This window comes from Callorhinchus milii, unplaced genomic scaffold (genome assembly GCF_018977255.1).
Source record: "Callorhinchus milii isolate IMCB2004 unplaced genomic scaffold, IMCB_Cmil_1.0 Scaffold2, whole genome shotgun sequence".
Lineage (NCBI taxonomy): Eukaryota > Metazoa > Chordata > Chondrichthyes > Chimaeriformes > Callorhinchidae > Callorhinchus > Callorhinchus milii.
In genome coordinates this window covers 83,709,694-83,732,209 of record NW_024704743.1, presented here as the reverse complement: position 1 = coordinate 83,732,209, position 22,516 = coordinate 83,709,694, and the positions used below count along the sequence as shown (strand labels likewise).

General features: G+C 40.6%; 1 protein-coding gene across 2 annotated transcripts in view; it reads left to right on the top strand.

Moving 5' to 3' along the window:
* mbpb (myelin basic protein b) overlaps nucleotides 1-22,516 on the top strand; it is a 107,635-nt gene that overhangs the window by 70,418 nt on the left and 14,701 nt on the right. For both annotated transcript variants that reach the window (XM_042332587.1, XM_042332588.1), the window contains one exon: nucleotides 9,521-9,993. In XM_042332587.1, the coding sequence (XP_042188521.1) occupies nucleotides 9,521-9,993 (473 nt within the window). The remainder of the gene's footprint in view (nucleotides 1-9,520; nucleotides 9,994-22,516) is intronic.

The window sequence follows — 22,516 nt, the reverse complement described above, 5'->3', positions numbered from 1 at the left end:
GTTAAATTCACTTAGAACTGGCCACTGAAAAGAGCTAAAGAAAAAAAGAGCGGCCATGGCGTTAGACAGACGGTCATTGAATAGCAATGGTTTATTATAGAAAATTGGTGGTTGTTGACTAGAGGTGGTCACTTTAACAGATTTGATTGCATTTGAATACCTTGAGCACCTATTTAAACTTTTCAATCTGAACTTTGTTATTAAAGTTTTAGGGGTACGAGTGTTGATATTTCAATATTTTGCCTCTGAGCCAAGAGCTTGCGTGTTCAAGTCACACTTTGGGACTTTGAACTCGCATAGTTTAGGCTGACACTCCAGTACAATGCTGGGGATATGCTTGTTAGGTGCCATCTTTCGGTTGAGATGTTAAACTGAGATCCCATTTGCCTGCTCAGGTGCACGTCAAAGATCCCATGACACTATTCAAAATGAGAAGAGCAGTTACCGCAATCACTTTCAAATGCACAGTCACTACACTTCACAGTAAAATCGTGTGAAGCGCTTTGAGACCTCTTAACAACATGATAAGGCTGCCCATGAGCTGGTCATACCAAGCTGTGACTTCACTGAGGTTGCTTTCAGTTAGTGCTGCAGATTGGAGGAAGGAAGGAATCAAGGATTAAGTTACCTGTGACTGAAAAAAGCACATTTATCATTATTGTTAAACGGATGTTAACCAATTGAATTATATAGTTCTTGTGTTCCATCCACAGAACAGGTTGGTGGGGTGGGGGGGATTCACAGAGCTCCAGACATTTTAAGTTGTCTGTTAACTTCGAGTCAGCAATAACTAACAACACACCAAAAAAAAGCTGTAATTTTTTAAGGTTAAAGTTTCCATTGTAGGGAATATCTAAATTGTGCATTCAGCACTCCGAGCTGCTATCCTGCATGAAGGCGTTATCTAAATGCACATTATTGTTGTATATCCAATGAATATTCAACGGTGCAGCCATTACACATAATTATATATTCACATGCAGACACACTTTACTGCAAACTTCTGATTATAAAATTGGGGTTGAAACCCTGACATCTCCTCAGAGTGGAGTTCTCGTGGGTTGGTGTGAGGTACAGTTAAACCTTGTTACAATGTGACAGTTTGGATTCTATAACTGAATAGTGAGGCTGTCGACACATAATCTGTGACATCGCTATTAACATCACCAACCCACACTGTGAACAGGAAGATCCTGTAGTGTATTGGTTAGAGCACTTGCCTCACAAGCGATTCCCGGGCAGGACGAAACCTTAAACAAGTTTCCTTACTCCACACGCCTGTTTACCCAGCAGTGAGTAGGAACCCAGTTGTTAGTGATTGACAGATCGCTTTCCAGGGGTAATGTAAATTAGACATAATTGACATTAACTTATTAACATGTGCTTCTCTTATTACACTTTCCAGTGACTGCCACAAATTCCAGGCAGTCTGGCACTCTCTCACTAAACTGCCATCTAAATGTGTAGAATTGATCTGCATTAGATGGTCCAAAACAAAAGTGACTAGACTGCAGGGAGGGGCAGATTGAAACAGGAGCTCGGCCAACACCATCCGTGCCAGGCAGCACAGCACCCTGGTTTGTTGCCTGTGGTTGGTCTGTTGACGGTTGACTCATTCTTCACCAGTCCACTATTAACCGTCAATTCATCCCAGTAACAGCGTGACATGCGCTGGGTGGGTTTAATCAATGCTGCAGATCTGCAGCTGTTAAAAGAAACTGTGTCCCTTTTGTAGTCTCCTTCCTTCAACTACCTGCTTCACAATTTCAGGTAAATGATCAGCCTGCAGTGGGTGACAAGCAACCAATTATCTCTCCTGTGCCTGACAAGATTGCGCTCAATAACAAAGCTATAAGAAGTTCAAATGTTTTGAAAGAGGCTCGATCACAATTCTCTGATTTCTTCTTTTCTCCTTCAGCTTAAATGAAATTGTTTCAGAGACTGAGCTGCTAACAGGATGTGATTGCTTAGAGGGTGGGATGGAATCCATGTTTAGCGTGTAATAGCACCCATGTATAGAGAATGTAAGAATGTAATAGCACCCATGTATAGAACATGTGATAGCACCTATGTTAAGAGTGTGCAAAAAGAACACACCACATTTTCTTTTTCATAGTCCGTGTGCAAATAATATATTGTAATGCCATGAGCATAGCATTAGAATCTATTGTGTGGAGACTTCTAAAAGTATTCACATAGTATCGAATGCTACAAATTCTTACCATTTCTGCCCCCACCCTCTGGAACTCCATCCTGCAGTCCCTCCACCTCGCCACTTCCATTGCCTCCTTCAAATCCCTTCTCAAGACCCTCTTTGATCGTGGCTTTGATCACCCTTCTTCCCCCACTGCCCTGCACCCTCCCCGATCCCGACCCCCAGCTCGGGTCCAAAACACTGATTGCTCAGCACTTTGGAACGTCCTTCCGACATGAAAGGCGCTATAAAATGTAATAATAATAATAATAATAATAATCCTTGCATTTGATATAGCGCTTTTCACGTCGGGAGGACGTCCCAAAGCGCTTCACAGAACACACTGTAAAGTGAATTGACTGTATATTTGTGGGCGAACGCGGCAGCCAATTGCGCACAGCAATGTCCCACAAACAGTCGTAGATTGAAAATGACCAATTTAATTATTGTTTTTTTTTGGAGGGATTATTATTAGGCTCTGTGTGGAGTAAGGAAACTTGCCCAAGGTTTCGCCCTCTGCCTGGAATTGAACTCAGGTCTCTCACTTGCAAAGCGAGTGTTCTAACCACTGAGCTACAGGACTCCACAACCACTGAGCTACAGGACTCCAGTAATTTTGTTGTTGTTCTTGTTAACACATGCGGAAACCCTTCACCATACTTAAGAGTATCAAAATCAAACAGAGTCCCATGCATCCCATCTAAATGAAGAAATTCCAGAGATAATTTATTGGAATGGAATGTTGTTATAGCGCTTCTCCATCAGGGAACGCAGTTACTTTCAAAGTCTCTTGCTCTTTTTATCTCAATTAGAGCACTACAAGGCTACCTTGTCCTTTCTTCCTCCATACCCATGCCCCTTCCTCCACACCCCTGCCCTTTCCTCCTCCCTCCTGGCTGGCTACTAACAGCATGTGTTCAGCTCAGGCCATGAGTTTGTACTTGTTGCCCACCCAGTAGAATGTCTTGTTGCTACGATAATAAACAATCTTAACAGCTGAGTGGTTATTGTGGGGTTGTAAGATGACTCTCAGAGATGCTGAGGTGTAATGCTGGAGAACGTGGCTTGTTGCCAGCGGAGTCAGGCTGACCAGATGGCTGGATCTGCTTCTTTCTAACTTCTGCTTATTTCCAACCATGCCTACCCTCATTGGTAATCAATCAGCTGCTAGTTCGCTCCATTGTTAAGAGTTTCTTTTAACTGGGATCAAAGTGTTTTGAGTTCAAATCCCATTGGATTCACTCTTCTGCTCTTCCTTTTGAAATCTATGACTTGAATAGCATATCAGCAATTGTTTCGGAGGGAAAAGGGTGGAGGTGTAAAGGAAGTCTCCCTGGTGTTCATCTCATTCCAATGGGGCAGCATATAACCACAAAGTGCAACAAATTCACAGTAATCCTAGGCACTGTTGACAGTTGAACCACCTGTCAGTCTCATCAGTGAGATCTGGAGCTTCCTGACATATGTATTGGAGTCAAAGCTCTTAAGGTAAATGTGGGGTTATTATTCTTGGTATTGAGTATTGAACATTCAGCCCAGAGAAGAGACTCTTACAGAAGAAATACAGTATTGTGTTACTATAATAATAATCCTTGCATTTGATATAGCGCCTTATCACATCTTCGAGACGTCTCAAAGTATTTCACAGGATATACTGCAAATGAGTTGACTATATTTTGTGGGCAAACCGCAGCAGCCAATTGCACCCAGTAGTGTCCCACAAACAGTCGTGGATTGAAGTGACCTATTTATTACTGTGGACAGTTGAACTGCCTGTCAGTCTCATCAGTGAGATTTGGAGGTGCCTGAGATATGCACTGGACCTAAAGCTCTCAAGGTAAAGTGGTCCTGGCTAGATACTATGTTGCTCAAAATTCTAACCCACATTGCTGTCACTCATATTCTCTTCCTCGAGCTCAATTTACAATTTATATCCGTATAGATGCAACATTGCCATGTTTCATTGTAGCAGCTTATAAATGATCTTCTTTATCTGCCTAGGCTCACAGATGTCATCAGCTAATTGCTTGGTCAATTGGTTAATTTTGAACTAAATTAAATTGCTCTGAAATTGATGAGATGTTGTTTGGAGCCAGAGAGAAAGAGAGAGGCTTGAACAGAATTGAGTTTGCCATTACCAACATAATTTCCTGACTGAAATGGGAGGTTATTTTTAGTGATCGTTTAGTATGTTCCCGGGTTAAGGAGAAGTTCTCTTCCATTATAAGTGATCACAGACACGAATCTGCTGAATGAAAACCAAAGTTAGTCTTAGTCAATAATGTTCTTCGTACTTTGGAAATAGAGCTAAAAGAATAAAATCACCTTACAAGAGTTAATCTACTCTTGTAACTCAGCCTGCCCTAAACAAGCTTAACATTTTGCTGAAGGTGGTGAAGGTGGCTGGGGGAAACAGAATCTGTGACTGAAAAGAGACAAAAGACCCACACTGCTAATGGAGTCAGTCACTGTGTGGGATTTAAGGATGATGAGATTAATTGGACATTTTGGCCACATCTGAGGGACATGGTACTGAGTACGAGGGGCAAAGTTTAGACTATGCAGGTAGAGCAACAAGAATGAGTCCCTGTATTAAAGGGTTAATAATTGTTATTAATATTAAGCTATGAAGAAGCACTAGATAAACTATGGCTCTTCAGCCTTGAAAATAAATGTATCAGGGAAGCTTCTAGATATCTTTAATGGGATAGAGAACGTGAACCCAGAATGGAATACACACACTCTCCCCAGAAGGACACACCCTGCATACCTAATTGTAGGGAACTATAAGGCGCAGTTTAGCAAGAATCAAGGATTTTGGACACCACAGTGTGCATTGGGGAATTGCTGAGGTTTAACCAACTAAAACCGAATAGCTTGCCCTCAAAAGGCAAGCTTTGCCACTGCTTGTCCAGCTAAGGCCACCCTATCTTTTAGGGTTTGAGCTTTCAGGGTTAACAGGAACCGAGTGGGCAGAATTTCTGCTCCCAGTGCCCCTCCAAGTGCTGCTGATGAGCGAGGCTGGTGTAATCAGAAATAACAACCCGGGCAAGGTTGCTTGACAAGTATAAAATGGAATAATATAAAACTGGTCGTCTCCATACTGTGCACATGAATAGTCTTTCTCTGCATGATTTTGATCTTTTTAATAATGGAATCTATTTGTCACGATTTGATAGAAATGTACTTGTGCATTTGGGCAGGAGGAAGATATGTTGTCAATTCATAGCAATTCATCAATTCAGCAATTGAGTGTCATCAGCATCTTAAATAGAGAGCTTCATCATTGCTGGCAGATTTCAAAATGGGTTACAAGCAATGAAATGAACGTTTAACTTTCTATTTTATTCTTAAATGGGGATTTATGAAATGACCTTAAAGGGAAAATGGCTGAGAGAAATCATTGTATCCGACATGTGTGAGGAAGTTGAAATTACTTGGAATAGATACCATCACTGCTAACTCACATTCCTTTGGTGAGACGCTCATTACAGTTGCAGGTGGGCTGAATTCTAGTCCCTTAGATGCACCGGTATGAGCATCTATTCATTAGTCACTGGTCTAAAATGGTCTGTCATCTCTCTTGACCTCCATCAAGGCTTCCATTTTGGAGCACTAGAATCCAGAGCCTCTTCAGAGAGGAGTAACAGTAATAATAATAACCCTTGTATTTGATATAGTGCCTTATCCCGTCTTCGAGATGCCTCAAAGTGCTTCACAGAATGTATTGTAAAGTAAATTGACTGTATATTTTGTGGGTGAAAAGCGGCAGCCAATTGCGTACGGCAGTGCCCCACAAACAGTTCTGGATTAAGTGACCAAATTATTATTCTTGTAAGGGATTATTACCCGACTAACAACAGGGTTCCTATTTACTGATAGCTGTTCCTATTTACGCTAGAGGCGTGTGGAGTAACGTTTCACCCTGCAGGGAACCAAACCCAAGGTCTCTCGCTTGCAAGGCGAGTGCTCTAACCAATAAGCTACAGGACTCCACAAGCTAGCAATATTTAGCTGAAGTGATCTTGCTGAGTGGCTCTCTGATGGTGAACTTGATCCCTGAAGTTGTTTACCCCACTTACCATTTTACTCCCCACTATTGTTGCAGTGCAGGCAATTACTTAGCTTTTGCTGTGAGAGTGTAAGAATAATGGGAAAGAAGTCAGGCAGAGTCTCGCTGCAATAATAATAATAATACTTGCATTTATTATTGTACCTTTCAAGTCGGGAGGAGGACATCTTAAAGTATTTCACAAGATTTATTATAAAGGGTAGTGACTGTATGGTGGAGGAAAACATGGCAGCCAATTTATGCATAGCAGTGTTCTGCAAACAGCCATGAAGTGAATGACCATTTTTTCTGGGGGATTGTTGTCCAGGACACAAAGAGAAGCACCAATGTCTTTTCAAATAGTGCCACGGTATCTTTAATGCCCACTGAACAGGAAGACAGGAGCTTGGGTTTATTTCTCATCTGAAGAAAGGCACCTCCAACAAAGCAGCACCCCTACCCTCATCCCCCCCCTCCCCACACACATGCACCCACTACCACCACTACCACCACTGTTTGGGAGTGTCCTGATGTGAAAATGAAGGTTAAAAAAAGCCTCATCAATAACCTAATTGTACAGTGTTGAAAATATATGAAACTACAATACAATAGAAAATTACATTTGTATACCACCTTTCACATCGGAGGACATCCCAAGGCTACTGCTGTAGAAAGCAGACCGTTTGCCGACAAAAGACAGTCCACTACACTTCACAGTTTGTCCTGTGAAGCCCTTTGTGTTATCACTCCGAACATGAAAGATGGTATATAAAATGTAAGGATTATTATTACCGTTTATCACAGTCTGAGATGAGTTCCTGGTCCAGGCTATCAGAGTGCTTTTCCACTTGGTCTGTTCGCAGGCAATCTCCACAATGCCAGCGCAGTAACACTGAAAGCAGCTTACCCAAGCCTTCGTTCACCACTGGTGGAAGCAGAGCTGATATCACATCATTCGCAACAACTCCTCTCACAAAGTTGAAGCGAAAACATTTCAAATGTCGGTTTGTTCCATTGTGCTGAGGCAGTGTGACCAGTGACTGATGAGAACAATAGCCTTTCAGTCAATGTTTGTTTCAAGGTTGAACTCTGATCGGATGACGCGGATTGGAATATTAATCTTTTACTTGTAGGATGGCGAAGAAAATCTAGAAGATTCCATTCTCTCGTGGCTATTGAGGTCTCCAGGAAAATTAGTTCAGGCAATCTGGATTCAATTGAGTTCCTTGTGAATATATGCCTACAACAAAAGTATGGCTCATCATCTAGTCCAGAATAAATACTTATGTGGTATATTCCTTTTGTAGTCTTTGAATAGTTTGATAAAGTATTGTTTGAAAAAGCATCCGGGGAAGGGAAGAATGGCCCTGATCCTCGAATGGAAACAATCAAACTTTTTAAAATGTCAAGTCATCATATATATAGTTTATATAATAGTGACCTATTATAACTTATATATTTTATTGCTGAATGGATTAATTTCAGGATCCTCATATTCGTGTATAAATCACATCATGCCTTGGCACCTCCCTACCTCTCCAACCTGCTTACACCCCACTCCACTACTCACTGCCTTCACTCAGCTGGCTCTTATCTCCTGCACATCCCTTGTTCCTTCCATTCCTCCATCAGTAGCCATGCTTTCAGCCATTACGTCCTAAACTCTTACTCTCAATTCCTTCGCCTTGCCTCCTTGTCCATCTTCAGATCACACCTGGAGATCTTCCTCTTTTGATGGTCAGCTGCCCCTCTCCCTCAACATCAAGCTCCACTCCTGTTAAGCACTCCGAGATGCTAACCCGCATAAAGGGCACTATATAAATGCAAGTTGTTGTTGTATTGTAACCTACTGTTACAATAAGTAGACCAAAGCTTGGGCTATATTCATAATTTGTTCTACTACAGAGTGGTGCAGTGAAAGTGAAATCCTCATATTGACCAGGCTATCAGAGAAAGGAGCCAGAGCAGTATATTCAAGTAATTTCCCAGTGTGTGTTGGGGAAGATGGGCCAAGAAATGTTTGTGCAGATTCCTCTAAGGACAAAGGGAAACATGCCCTTGGTCACTCTCCACCACCTCTTCTGCTAGTTCCAGAGGAACATTATTAAACACAAGTGAGCATGTCCCTGGTCTTCTCAATAGGGATCGGTACATGGAACATTGGAGGTGTGGACATAGCAGAGTTTTTAAAATGTAGGAAGAAATAGAACATTTTCATTTTGAGATATTAAGTGTCCGTTGCACAATTCTGAGTTTAATATCCTTTGTTTTTTCTTTGGCTTTGCATGATTCCAGGTTGCTACAGTTTTCAATTGGGCACCCAGTAGTTTTGGCATAAGTTGGGAAGTTTGAGGTATAGATATTAGATCTTTGCTCATTAGATGAATCAATCTCTGCTTATCCAGGTGTATGTTTACCCAGGCAGGTATTCTTACAGCAGATAAGTGTAATCTGGGCAGTACCTTCATCTTGATCACACTCACTCTACCCAGTCATGAAATGTATTCTTTTCCGATTTTTGCATTCACCATTGGTCCCAGAAGCCATTTGCTGATATTTCAAGCAATTGGTGGTAATAGGATATCAAATGGGTGGAAAATGCTTTATATTCTGCTGAATTGAATATAAAGCACATCAGGAATGAAGCACTGAAACATAGTCCGTGCCCAGTCAAGAAAGCAGCAGATATCGTGCCTAAAGTTGGCAATGCGATCGCAGAAATTGATGCGATGTGAAAAGAACAACTATGATTATTTTTAACATGATTTCACTTTTTTTTAAGAAAAAAGCATTTGAAAGAGCTCTCGAGTTCTCCTTGCTTGCTCAGGAAGAACGTTCACCATGCTATGACACCAACCCCCTCTTTTGTTCTGTACTGAATAAATACATTCAGTGAAACAAAGAATAACTGTTAAAACATATTTAGTATGCTGATGGCTTGGTGTTTTGTTACTGCCTTTAGCACGGTACAGTATCAGTACTGTTCTAGTAAGAGAATTTGCATGTGGCAATATATCAAAGAATGTTGTAATTTTTTGGGGGTGGGGGTGTCCTTAGCTACACAAGTTTAATTGGGAAGAGTACCTGCATGATTAGAAGGCGAAACCTTTTACTTCAGGGATATACAAATATTGTAAAAAAAACGCTATTTAGTTGCTTCTATTCTGTGTAATGAGTGTTAATGTGACTAAGAATTACTTTGTGAAAAGCAGTATTGTACTGGCATGTGTTTTTGGAGGCCTGTATTCATAGCTTATACTTGTTATTTGCTACAGCAGAGGCAGATGTTAATCAGAACAATGGATCTCCCTCAAAGGAGAAGAAGGTGGTGGTGACAGACTCCAAGGATGATGGGGAACCAAAGAATGCCTGGAAGTCACCCAACACAGCTGAGGCAGCTGCTCGCCCACACTTGGTCCGCCTCTTTTCCCGAGACGCACCAGGACGCGAGGACAACACCTTCAAAGACCGCCCATCGGAATCAGAAGAACTTCAGACCATCGAGGAAGATAGCTCAGTATCCTTGGTCAGCCCGGACTTGATGGAAGCGCAGAAACTGGCCTCACAAACATCAACTAGTTCAGAGAAGAAAGGATCAGTAACAAAACAAATGGCATCTGCAAGCACCTCAGACCACGCTAAACAAGCTGGAGGATCCCACTCAAGGCAAAGAGACTCAGGTCTACTTGACCAGCTGGGAAAACTGTTTGGACAAGAAGGATCCAAGAGAGTACCTGAGAAGGGCAAGGTGAGCTCGGAGGGATAGAGGGCTGAGCAGGAGCTTAAAACCCTCAGTGGAGGGTTCCATAAACTGCCTCAGTCTCAGCAAGGGTTGAACTAGCCAGTGATCTTTAACATTCAGTTTTAAGTTTTGCTGGTCTTTTATCCCTGGTGTTAATATTTTCAAATAATATGCTTGTGTATGTTCATTATAAAATAATTTTGCTCCTTCGCATTTGTATTAAAAATGCAGCGCATGTGGAATATCCGCAAGGTTCAGCAACTTCTGTCTTACTTTCTCTGTTTAGATAAGTATTAATATTGTAAGAGGACTGTGCACGTTTAATCTAGATATTAAGCGATTTACTGACGAACAAAAGCATGGTGTAGGACCTGAAGTAGATATGTGAACTGTACAAATTTATGAGGACCTTGCAGTTTCTGCAGTTACACTAGATCATAAAATATTCCATCAATATTCTATAATGTTTCAGTTAACCTTCTGTGGGTGAAGAACAGTAACAAAATGCAAGAAGCTTAATTGTCTTAGATTGTTATTTAGCTGCATTAGAAGCAAAATAAGTGATCCCTGAATCAAATCAGTTGCTAGAAATAATACTACCAATGCTGTAAGGGATATAGATTCCCACAAAGAACAAGGGATTCGAAAATGAATGGGGGTATGGCAGGGAATAGGTTAGTTTTAAATTATTGGAAAATATACTGACCTTGGGGAATGAGAGTCTCCGATTCCCCTCTCGTCAATAAATTGACTGTGTTGGGCTTGTATTGGGATTTTTCACACAATAGGCGTGAATTTCTAATCAAAAATAGATTTCCCAACTTGGGGAAGCAAATGGGTTCAATTCTCAATAAATTGGTCAGTAAATTTATCGATATTCAGAGAATGACCCCAAGGGCTCATCCCACCAATTTGGCAAAGCTTAAGTCCTATACACCCACTGTGTAAATACCCATTCTCGTCTTTTGTCTGTTCATCCACATAGTCAGATTGGGCTCCAGTGAGCAATTCAATCACTTTCAATGTTATTTAAAAAAAAAGTTCTGTGCTCATACTGCTGAGATTGTTGTTTTTGCATTTACCAATTAGTTTAATGAGTTTATTGATAACTAAGAGTGTAGTTCCCTCTGATTTATGTTAGTGAGACAAAAGCCTTATATCAAAAGCAAGGATTATTTTACATATCATAATGTCATTTTAGATATGCAGTAAAATGATTGCCTTTTCAAAGCAGGTCCTCTAAAATTTGTAGAGAAAAATGTTTATTTCTTGCAAGTTGTCTTCTAGTTAAAAAGCTGTATAGCTCAATGGGCTGGCATGCCATCCTTTAAAGTCTTAATGCTTATAGGGTAGGGTGAACAATGAATGAAACCAAGGTCTGTCTTTAAAATATTTGTTTCTCATTGTTATTTGGATTTCTTAATATTTTTGTGCGTGAATGTCATTCTAAGTGAGTTTCGACTCAAGCGAGGTAGAATCAATAAGATGGGTTGGGGGAATTAAACAAGCTTCAGGTATCTAGTTTTGTAGCATTGTATTTGTGGTGATAACTGTATTACAACTGAATAATACTAACTGTTACCATTCACTATTGATCGAATTGAATTCAAAAATCCTTGGGAAATGTATAAGATTGCTGGTTAATTATATCAACATTATAGAATAAAATTGTAAGTAAATAGCGCCAAACTGTATCTTGTAGGACCTAATGCTTTATATTGGTGCAGCCTATCTATGGGCTGGCAAATGTCTTAATACTTATGGGGTGAGTGGAAAACGCTGAATGAAGCAAAGGGCTCTTTCTAAAAGCTCCTTGGTTTGGCATTTATTATTGGGTTTGTTTATGCTAAGGAAGAAGCTTTTTCAAAACAAATCTGTAAAATACAGTACTCAACAAACGACTTGCCCTATTTTAGGGTCTCTTATTGCATGTTGTAAATAGAGTAAGGAAGGTTTTCCTTGACTTCTCAGACAGAGTTAGTGTTACAGAGGTACTCGTATAGTGCAGTGGCAGGGAAGAGATATAGTGTAGTATTGGGTGTTGCCATAGGTCTTGCTTACAAAGCAGCCAGAGTGAAAATAGCCAGCTGCTAGTATCTGCTACAGTTTTTCACTGGGGAGAGAAGTGACTGCAGAAGTCCATCCTAGTCACTCTCTCTATTCCCTTCAGATCTGTGGCTTTTTGTCTTTTTGTCTTTTACTGAACAAAAAAAGTTAAATTGTGTAACTTGTGTATCTTTGAAGGGAGATTGGTCTGGCTCAGAACCAAACTGAAATCTCTTTTTATCAAACCTTTTGAAAAACTGCAATTCAGCAGATATATTAAACTACCTGGCAGTTTGTCTGAGAAAGACAACTGCGTACTTTAATCAGCTTCAAGCATCTCTCTTCATGCAATATCTTTACAATGCGAAGAGTGATATGATTTGTTCTTGTTTTGCATCTAAATTGCAAAGCACTTTGATAGTGGCAAGACGCTCCTGACTAGATGTTGGCTGTGAGAACTTGATTTAACTTTGCTCTCGAACTTCTGTTCTCCAGCCCCAGTAGGCTCCAAAAAATGGCCGATTATCCAAATCAGTTAAATAAGATTAAAAGAAATCTGAAGGTACATTCGTTGCTGATAATGTAAAGAAGCTGCTTCCCCCACCCTGCTCCTGTTAACATGTTTTTTTTCTTTGCACAGATAGTGTCATTCCATTAGCTCAGCCCACTCCAGCAGTTAACGGAATGTGCTCAGACACTCGCTCTTTGTCCTAAGCTGTAGGCTGACATTAAATAGGATTGCATTTGAATTCTGCACCAAAGCAGATTCTTTTAGGAAACAAAAGTGGAAGAGTAGAGCAAACACCAACATACCAATAGGAATGGCTCCGAGTTTTTTTTTAAAAATTCACAAAAGGAGAAACAGTTCAACCATAATATCACTATATTTATTGCCAATACCGCACTGCAAATGGGTGCCATTTTGTTCATCCGTGCTAATCTCAGTGGTACAGGGTACCAGTAACAGCCAGAGCAACGCTGTTTTGTTAACTGAGTAAACAATGGCTTTCTTTGCAGCTCTCACTGTGAATAGGCGTGGCTTGTTCCAAGGCTCTTTGTTTTTTGTGCATTGAAATGTGTTGGCTCATTGCACTTTTCAATGTCTTTATTTTCCATTTCACCAAACCTAGAACAAAGGGGTGTTTGCACAGGATGGTCCTGACTGCTGGAACCTGACTGTGCTAACAATTGCTTCAATTGCCCTGATTCAGTGAATGTGTTCAATAACATTCTGCCATATGTACACCTTGTTTAATTTCATTCATCAGGGAGTTTTATCCCAGCCAAATATGACTCTTGATACTTTGCAACTAGTTTAACACCAGCATCCAGAGCATCGAAACAGCTTCTCCTACCCTCACACCTTGTCCTTCCCACACCTCCCTCAGCTCACACCTCGTCCCTCCCACACCTCACACTTTGTCTCTCCCGCAGCTCATGCCTTGTCTCTCCCCCACCTCACGCCTTGTCTCTTGCTCATCTCACTCCAGCTCTCCTCACCTCACTCCAGCCTCTCCTCACTCCAGCTTCTCCCTCACCTCACTCCAGCCTCTCCCTCACTCCAGCTTCTCCCTCACCTCACTCCAGCCTTTCCCTCATCTCACTCCAGCCTGTCTCTCACCTCGCACCTTGTCTATCCTTCACTTCATCCAGCCTTTCCCTCAGCTCATTCCAGCCTTACCCACACCTGATAATCACCAGGAGTGATTTTCATCTTTGTACCAGAACATCTAGGAAATTCACTCCTTGTCTCCCTACAGTTGGGGGGGAAGGGGCCGGAGAGACAGGGAAATGCAGGACTCTTCCATTGCATTCCTTCGTTCTGCTTCTCCTTGTGGTCACTATACTATGTTATTGTTAAAACTGGACTTTAACACAAATCAGCTCATGATAAAAATGTGATTTTTGTCTGGCTTTGACTACATATTTTAACCATGTGCTTTTGAATTTTCTTCTGTGGAATCTGTTTTTAAAAAAGAAATGTGTATTCCAAACTACTTTTAAGAGGAAAAAGTTGCATTTTGTCAAAGTTATTTGCTTCTCTTATGATTTTTTTTGGGTGGCTGAAGATAACAGTACTCCCAGCAACTGTGACCGATTTGTTATCTGTGTAATAAGAACTGAATTTTGACATTGTGATTGTGGCTTCAATACCATTCGAAATTTATCTTCTGACAAAATAAATATAAAAGGCTTTCAATTGCTTACAGCGATGATTTTGCATTAAAAGTCTAACATGAGCTTAAGTGTTTGTGAGTGGGCGCTTGTGTTCTAATATCTAACTGTGTTGCTCCCAGTAACAGTGTCACACCCACACACTTACAGACAAGAACTCCTTTCACTTTAACAATCTAACATCTCAACAACCCAAGCTGTACACAAGAAACTCAAAGACATTCATTGTATGCTTGTTTGCCAGGACTTGAACTCAGAAATAGGGGGCTAATTGGGAATCTGTTTGACATCCCTGAACTTCAGGGCATTCTAAATCCTCACTGGTTCCATTAAGTTTTGTTGGAGATCTGGAGCAGAATGGAAGAGAAGAGATGGACATCAATCCACCTCAAGCTGGATCTCCCTCCCGTCTTCCTTTGTGAAAGATTTCCAATATTTGACTAACTATTATTAAAAGTCAGCAAGTCAGCAAGAAATGAACCGGGCTATTCACTGGTAGATTGATCCACTTGTAAGGGTTTAGCCTCTGGTGTGATTTGAAATCGTAAGTACATTGAAATGAAGCACCATTGTGATGTTCAGTAGGTAGTCAGAAATAGATTTTTGGAGGTCAGCAGTATGTTTTGAGATGCTCCAAATCCTATTGTACAACAGGTGACTCTACGGAATTTTTATTTTACAGTTTCTAGAATGAAAATAGACTGCAAAAGAATGCTTTTGGAGAGAGATAGAATGAAATAATATTTTTAAATTATCACACCTTATCACGCCAAAACAGCTCAAAGCACTTCACAAGTAATTCCTGTCAAGTGAGTTGTCTTTTTATTAGGCAAGCAGAACAGCTATTCAATAAATGACCAATTAATCTGGTAGATTGTTGGCTGGGAGAAATTCCCTTCTCTTTTCAAACAGTGCAAAAAAANTAATCACAAGGAACACATCATAAAACATCAGAAACATCACCCCATTAACCTAAGTGTGAAAGAATAAAATTCAGATTCTCATTAAAAAGTAAAAAATTCTACATTAAAACCCTATTCTTTGGTGGAAAATATTTTGTATTCACAGCTGCCGAAGACACTTGAAGTTCAAAAAACGAAATGCTTCTCTTGTTGTTATGTCCTCTGTTTTTCTATTCAGTTGCCGATGACCTTTCATCAAACTACACCCTTGTGTTCTCCAATTTGTGCATCTTCTGATGTAGAACATTGTATCACACAAAAAAGATCCTTAACCTGATCAAAGCACTATCCAGAAGGCTGTTGAGTTATGGAAGGACAACTGCAATCAACAAAATATGTATAGAGGTCCAAAGAGGGAGCCATTAGTGGAAGAGTTAAATTGTTAAATTAGTTAAATTAGTGGAAGAGTTAAAGTGGAATACAGTTAAATTGTGGCAAACCAACCTGTTTTAAGTTTTCCTCCAGTGTGCCCTGTGAGTGTGAAGATTGGTGAGATTTTGTGGCAATCTCCCATCATCTGTAAATTTAGTGTCTTTGGAAAGAAAGCATTTCCAATACTTCTCACTTTCTTAGGCTTAAGATCCTCATCTCAATATTTAAGATGGTATGGAATTTTAGAAAATAGTCTTAATTTCAATCACATTGAGAAGTTTTTTTTCTGTTGTACTGAAACAAAAATGGATATAAAATAGAGAAAAATAGCGCATATGTGCAACTTGTTCAAATGGAATTATTTTCTGAAAAGTAATAGCTACTGGCAGGTTCAAAACTGCTTGGAATTCGTATTATCACAGAAACTCCTCTATATTGTTTAGAACTGTCAGAATTAGGGAAATATCAAGAGGAATTTTTATGGAATCTTCCCATTTGGGGTGTGTTATTCCTTGAAGCCTAAACCTTAACACGGTGTGGTCCTATGAGGAAAAGCAGCAGGAAGCTGACAGAGTTCACAGAAGCAAGCTATGCATGTGATTTTATCTGGTTTAACTCCAGCAGTATCCCCATCACATTCTGCAGTTTACAAACTATCTTTCCACAATCTGCGCCTAATATTTTCTGGAATTAGTTAAAAGAATGCGTCCCTTCCTACACGGAGTGAGTGAACATTTTCACGTGTAGATGGCATCCATATGTCGAACTATCAGACTGGTTTGGATATTCTTAAGCATGGTGATGGATTTCTGCATGTCTTAGACACCCAACTGATCAAAAACGCCACCAACAACAAAATTACATTTGTAAAGTGCCTTTCACATCGACAGGATGTCCCAAGGCGCTGGACAGTCAGTGTTTCGGACCCAAGCTGGGGGTTGAGATTGGGGAGGGTGGAGGGCAGGGAGGGGAAGCAGGGTGATCGAAAGCACAGCCGAAGAAGAGGGTCTTGAGATGGGTCTAGAAGGAGGCAAGGGAAGAGGTGAGGCAGAGGGACTCCGGGATGGAGTTCCAGAGGGTGGGGGCAGAGTGGCTGAAGGCCCGCCCGCCAATGATGGGGCGGGCGAGGCGGGGGACATGAAGCAGGCCGGAGACCGCTGAGCGGAGGGAGCGGGCAGGATGATAGGGGGTTAGGAGGTCGCAGAATTAGGGGGAGCCATAGCCATGGAGGGCTTTGAAGGTGAGGACCAGGATCTTGAACTGTATCCTCTGTATGATGGGAAGCCAGTGGAGTCGGGCGAGGATGGGGATGATAGGGTCACGGAGCCTGGTGCGGGAGAGGACATGGGCTGCAGAGTTCTGGATGATAATAATAATAATAATCCTTGCATTTGATATAGCACTTTTATAATAATAATAATAATAATAATCCTTGCATTTGATATAGCGCTTTTCACATCTTCTAAACGTCTCAAAGGGCTTCACAGAACACACTGTAAAGTGAATTGACCGTATATTTGTGGGCGAAACGCGGCAGCCAATTGCACACAGCAGTGTCCCACAAACAGTTGTGGATTGAAAATGACCAACTTATTATTGTTTTTTTTTGTTTTGGAGGGATTACTATTAGGCGTGTGGAGTAAGGAAACTTGCCCAAGGTTTCACCCTGCCTGGAATTGAACCCAGGTGTCTCGCTTGCAAGGCGAGTACTCTAACCACTGAGCCACAGGACTCCAAATGATCTGCAGCCTATGGAGGGAGGAGTTGGGGAGGCCGACAAGCAAGGAGTTTGCATAGTCAAACCTCGATGTTATGAACAAAGCAGCAAACGCAGCACAGATTGCAAATGTAGGTTCATTATGAAAGGACAGAATCAGGCTTGGCTGTGATTCTCCCTAAAGTCAAGTTGTCTTCTGACACTCACTCCTCAAGGTTTGTATGCAGATATTGGCCTTCACTGTGAGGAACAAGGGGATAACAAATAACAATTGATTGGTACAGTGCTTTCACATCGGGTGGCTGTTCCAAAGTGCTTCACAGAATTTACTGTTGTAGGATGAACACTGCAGCCCAATTGCACATAGCAATGTCCCACACACAGCCATGAAACAATTACCAATTTTATTTTGGGGAATTGTTGACCAGGACACCGGGAGAAACAGCCTTCTCTTTTTGAATCTGAATGGGCAGGCAAGAGCTCGACTTAATGGTACATCTGAAGCATGTCATCGCCTACAATGCAACAAACCTACAGCACTGCATTGGAGTGTCAGGGTTGACTGGTACCTATGGAAATGTGTTCCAGTGGAAGGAAAAAAAGGTATTAAAGAACTTCAGGTGAGATAGGGACAGAATGAAGAAAGGGGAGTACATTGGTAGGAAAAATGGATGATTTCATTAAAAGTAAAAAAGTTAAATACACCAAAAGTAGAAATGAGTGACAGGCCTGCCCCACATTGCTCCAGATTACGGAAGCAGATTAGACAGTTAAAACTTGCATTCTCTAGTCTTCCAGGATCAGTCACATTGAAGGGAACCCTGTCTTCATGAAAAAAGGACTCATGTTTATATATTTGCCAAGATAAATGAACCAGAACATCCACACACCATTGTCGTCACAGGGTGTGATTAAAGTCAAGAAATGCTTGCAAAAAAATATTTTGCCAGAATATTTTCAGAGAAAGAGTGCCCCCTTTAAATAGTTCAGCAGCTGAGTGTTTCAAAGAAGTGTTTTGCACAAATGATTGCTCTCTAGGCACTTCACTACAATTGTCATGTCCTTTATCAAGCTCAGTCATTGTGCAAGCTCTCTAAAGATTAGCTATACTTTGTCATGAAGTTAGATATCTTTTTAATGGATTGGCTGCAGTGTCCCAATCAGTTTACTGGGTTCCTAAACAGAAGCCTGTTGTGAGGAGTGTGAAGGAATGCTGGATCAAGTCATAAAAACAGATTTTCTTGACCAAACTCATAGATTTTTTTGAGCATGACCCATTTTGACAGTGGAAAGCTGTATCACTGTCTGGACTTCCAGTAAAGCCTTTGACAAAGCATCAGACCTTTATACTCAGCATCAAAGATGAGGCTTGGATGTGGATTTGGTACAGAGCTATGTTAAAATTGGGGAAGTATTAAGTGCCTAGGGATCCCTCCTATTGCTTGTGTACATTACTGACCAGCACTGACAGACTCAATGCATGGGACTTAAATTTACTAATGTTGCCACATTTTAGCAGGAACTGTGGAGTTAGAGAAGGCAGCGAAAATCCTACAAAGAGAGCTCAAAAGGGTGTGTTCCTGGGCTGATCACTAGGAAATTAGTTCAATGTACATAATAATAATCCTTGCATTTGATATAGTGCCTTATCAAGTCTTCTAGACATTTCAAAGAGCTTCACATAATATATTGACTGTTTTGTGGGGGAAAATAATTGTAAGGACTGCATATGGAAAGTAAAAATAGTACTACATGGATAGGACAGATCCATTTTTGCTCATTTTGCACTGTTTTCTTTCTTAGTTTGAAGCTACTTTAAATATACAATTGGATTTTGGATTCAATTGCTTTCTTTGGGTATAGAATTCCAGCCTGTGAAGGAGCCAGATGTTCACAAGCCTAATTATGTTGTTGTAGGCTATAGTGCTGTTGATCATCTACACTGCTGTCTTGACACTCACTTGCATTATTCAGTTGAAAAAGATATTCAAGATATGCCTAATAGGATTCACAATACACTGATTTCTAATAGGAATTTCTTAATTAAGGAAACTGTGAGAACAAAGCATGGGAAATCTGTCTATCTCGATTTACTTTCAGAGTGGCATTCTTGTGGGTTGGTTAAAGTGCATCTTATATGTTCAACGTATATTTATATCTTGTTGCTTGCACATATAATGAGTCACTCAATTTGATGGATTCACGAAGTGGCTATTCCTGGAAGCCAGCAAAGTCTGAGAAAGACTGGTGAGATAAACAAAGAGAGCAATTTGGGCATCAAATCCAGGTTGTGAATACTGGTAATTCCTCTTACATCTTCCTCTTTCATCTATCTGTCTCAGTTTTTCCCCCCTCTCTCTGTGTCGGGGCATTTCTTCCCAATATCTTCCTTAAGATTTGGTTATTTACTTCATGGCTGTTAATGAGATATTGCTGTTTGCAAATTGACTTCCACATTCACCTACAAAATACGCAGTACCTGCACTTTATAGTATATCCTGCAAAGTGCTTTAAGATGTCCTCCCAATGTGGAAGGTGCTGTATCAAATGTAAGAGATACGCCTAATAGGATTTATTATTATTTCCTCCAGTCCTTGAGGCACAATTTTCAATCTTCTTCTACCAATACCTTTGCATTGACAAAAACTCCTTTTATATGCACAAGGAGCATTCAGGATGGGAAATAGAGCTCAACAAGGAAATTTGACAGTGCCTTGGGACTTCCTCCCGATGAAAAAGGCACTATATAAATGCAAAAGGCAAAGTACTGCAGATGCTGAAAATCTGATATAATCACAGAAGTCGCAGGGAACACGCAGCAGGTCAGGCAGCATCCATGGAGAGAGGAAAATTAGTTAATGTTTCAGGTCAATGACCTTTCATCAGAACTGTTTAATCAATATAGCTACAGTTTGATTTCATTACAAGGCAGCATACTGCGGCAGGTCAAACACAATGGGCACAGATTATTCAATCTGTTATTGCAGTTGAAACCTTGGGCAGTTTGACTGATGACGTACTATCAATGCCATATTAAGATTTGATTTTAAACACCGCCCCCCCCCCCCGCCCCCACCCACCACACACACACAAACACACATACCCAGCAGAAAGAAGTATAATCCTTAGGTCGTTGAGAGTACGTACTTTTTTAAAAAATCAACCTTGGAACATTGCGTAAGTATAATTTTTCATTGCCTTTGAGACCATTCTATTTGTGACAAGGAACTGTGTATGAAGGGTGGTAGGTAACCTGTTATTGGCAGGGAGAAAACCAAAGGATTATTATAGCAGATGTGATTGAACTTTTGCTGTCAGCTTGTTCTGCTTTGCTACTATACTTTATAATGTCACTGTAAGTCCAAACATCAAACACCAGAGTGCATAGGAAAATTACCAACAGCCCAGCACAGATGAAAGAATAGCATATTTTATTAAAGCAAGTTTAAATCTAAGACTCATATCAGAGGGCATGGTGCTACGAAATAGCTGAGACAGACAGGCAACCTTGTGGTATTATTTTGCAGGATATTATAAATGCACCACTTGCAGCAAGAATTTCATGTGCTAAACATCAATAGATAAGGTTTCATTTCACACCCCACTGATATTTGTTTTACACATTTGGACGGGCTTGGTTTAGGATAGAATATCTCTCTCACTGGGTCCTGCTACTCTCTGTCATGTTAATGATAAAGAGCATAAATCATTTAAACATATTGTCATGATGTTCACTTTGCGTCAAAACATTACGCCAAGATTCCTTATTTAACTTTTCCTTCTCATATGGAGAGCACAGCAGTGATTTATTGTAAAAAAAAGTTAATGTGAGGAAAACTACCTTGGTAGAAGTGACAATGGTGTTTGAATGGTTTATATAACTGTCCCAGGTAGGTGGCCAGGGTTAAATAGTACTAATGTGGATACAAATACATATCCCTGGTGTTTTGCTTAATAACCTTTGGGGATCAGAGCGTATTTATACAGCTTTAATTTAGTGTCCCTGAGGACACTAAATTAATTGGATAGAGATTGTGAGGAGACAGATTGTTGATGCCCTGTGGAAGAAAGAGGCTTGATAGTACTTTTCCCTTCCATTTTCTCCTTTCTCTCTTGAAGGCCTGACTTGTGTTGAGGTAGAGCTCCAAGGTCAATGCATTATACCCCTCCCGTATTACCAAAGTGGCCACTTTTCAAACATAGGCATAGATAACAGAGTGTCCTGCGCTGTGCAACCGTATGTTGGGGGATAGGGCATCACAATCAATCCTCATCCTTTTGTACATTCAGTGTTCATATTCATTTTCAAGCAGAGAATACTAGATAGGGTACAGGAACAGGAACCTTGGCTGATTTCTTACCCCCCCCCCCCCACCACCCCACTCTGTTTGCACTAAGGCTAATTATAAGACCCTGAGCATCATACAATAGCTGACATCAGTTAACTCAGTACAAACAAAGTCCCAACGTTGTGCTGAATAAAACATATTGTAACATGAAACATCTTAACAAAATAATAATAATCCTTAGATTTAGTACTGGGCCCCTCATGTTAGAAGGACATTTCAAAGCACTTCACAGTATATACTGTACAATGCAGTGAATGTGTATTTTACAGGCAAAACACAGCAGCTAATTTGTGCATATCAATGTCACACAAACAGCCATGAAATGATTTAAAATCTCATCCAAAAGACAGCATCTCCAACAAGGTAGCAAGCCTCAAGGACTGCACTCGAGTATCAGCCTAGACAAAATGGGTTTAAAGCTCCAAAGAGGTGCATGAATCCACAACCTCTGACTCGGAGGCGAAAGTGCTATCAACAAAGCCAGGCTGACTGACACACCTTAAGATATATGATGCAAACTGTTTTCTAATGGAAAAACTCTGATGCGTCACACCAAATGAGGAGGCCTTGATTTTGGGGAGATCTCAAGTTGGATCCAACGTCTCACAGGTAAGTAAGGGTTTCCCAGGAGGAAACAAAGTTTATGTCACAAGATCATTGTTTAGCACGAAGCATCAATGTTGCCATTTGAGTGCTTTTTTAAGCTCATGGCCTTAGATTGTATTTCACAACATTCTAGAAACTGATGTGAGAATGGTGTTTTTATATCAGCACATCAATGATCACATTGCTGTGAATTTTTCTATGCCAATCATTTCATTTACACCCTTATGCTGAATCTTCCTACTCAGCAGAACCACCAAACAACTAAACATTTCCCTATTTCTGTGATCTTCTGCTCACCCACT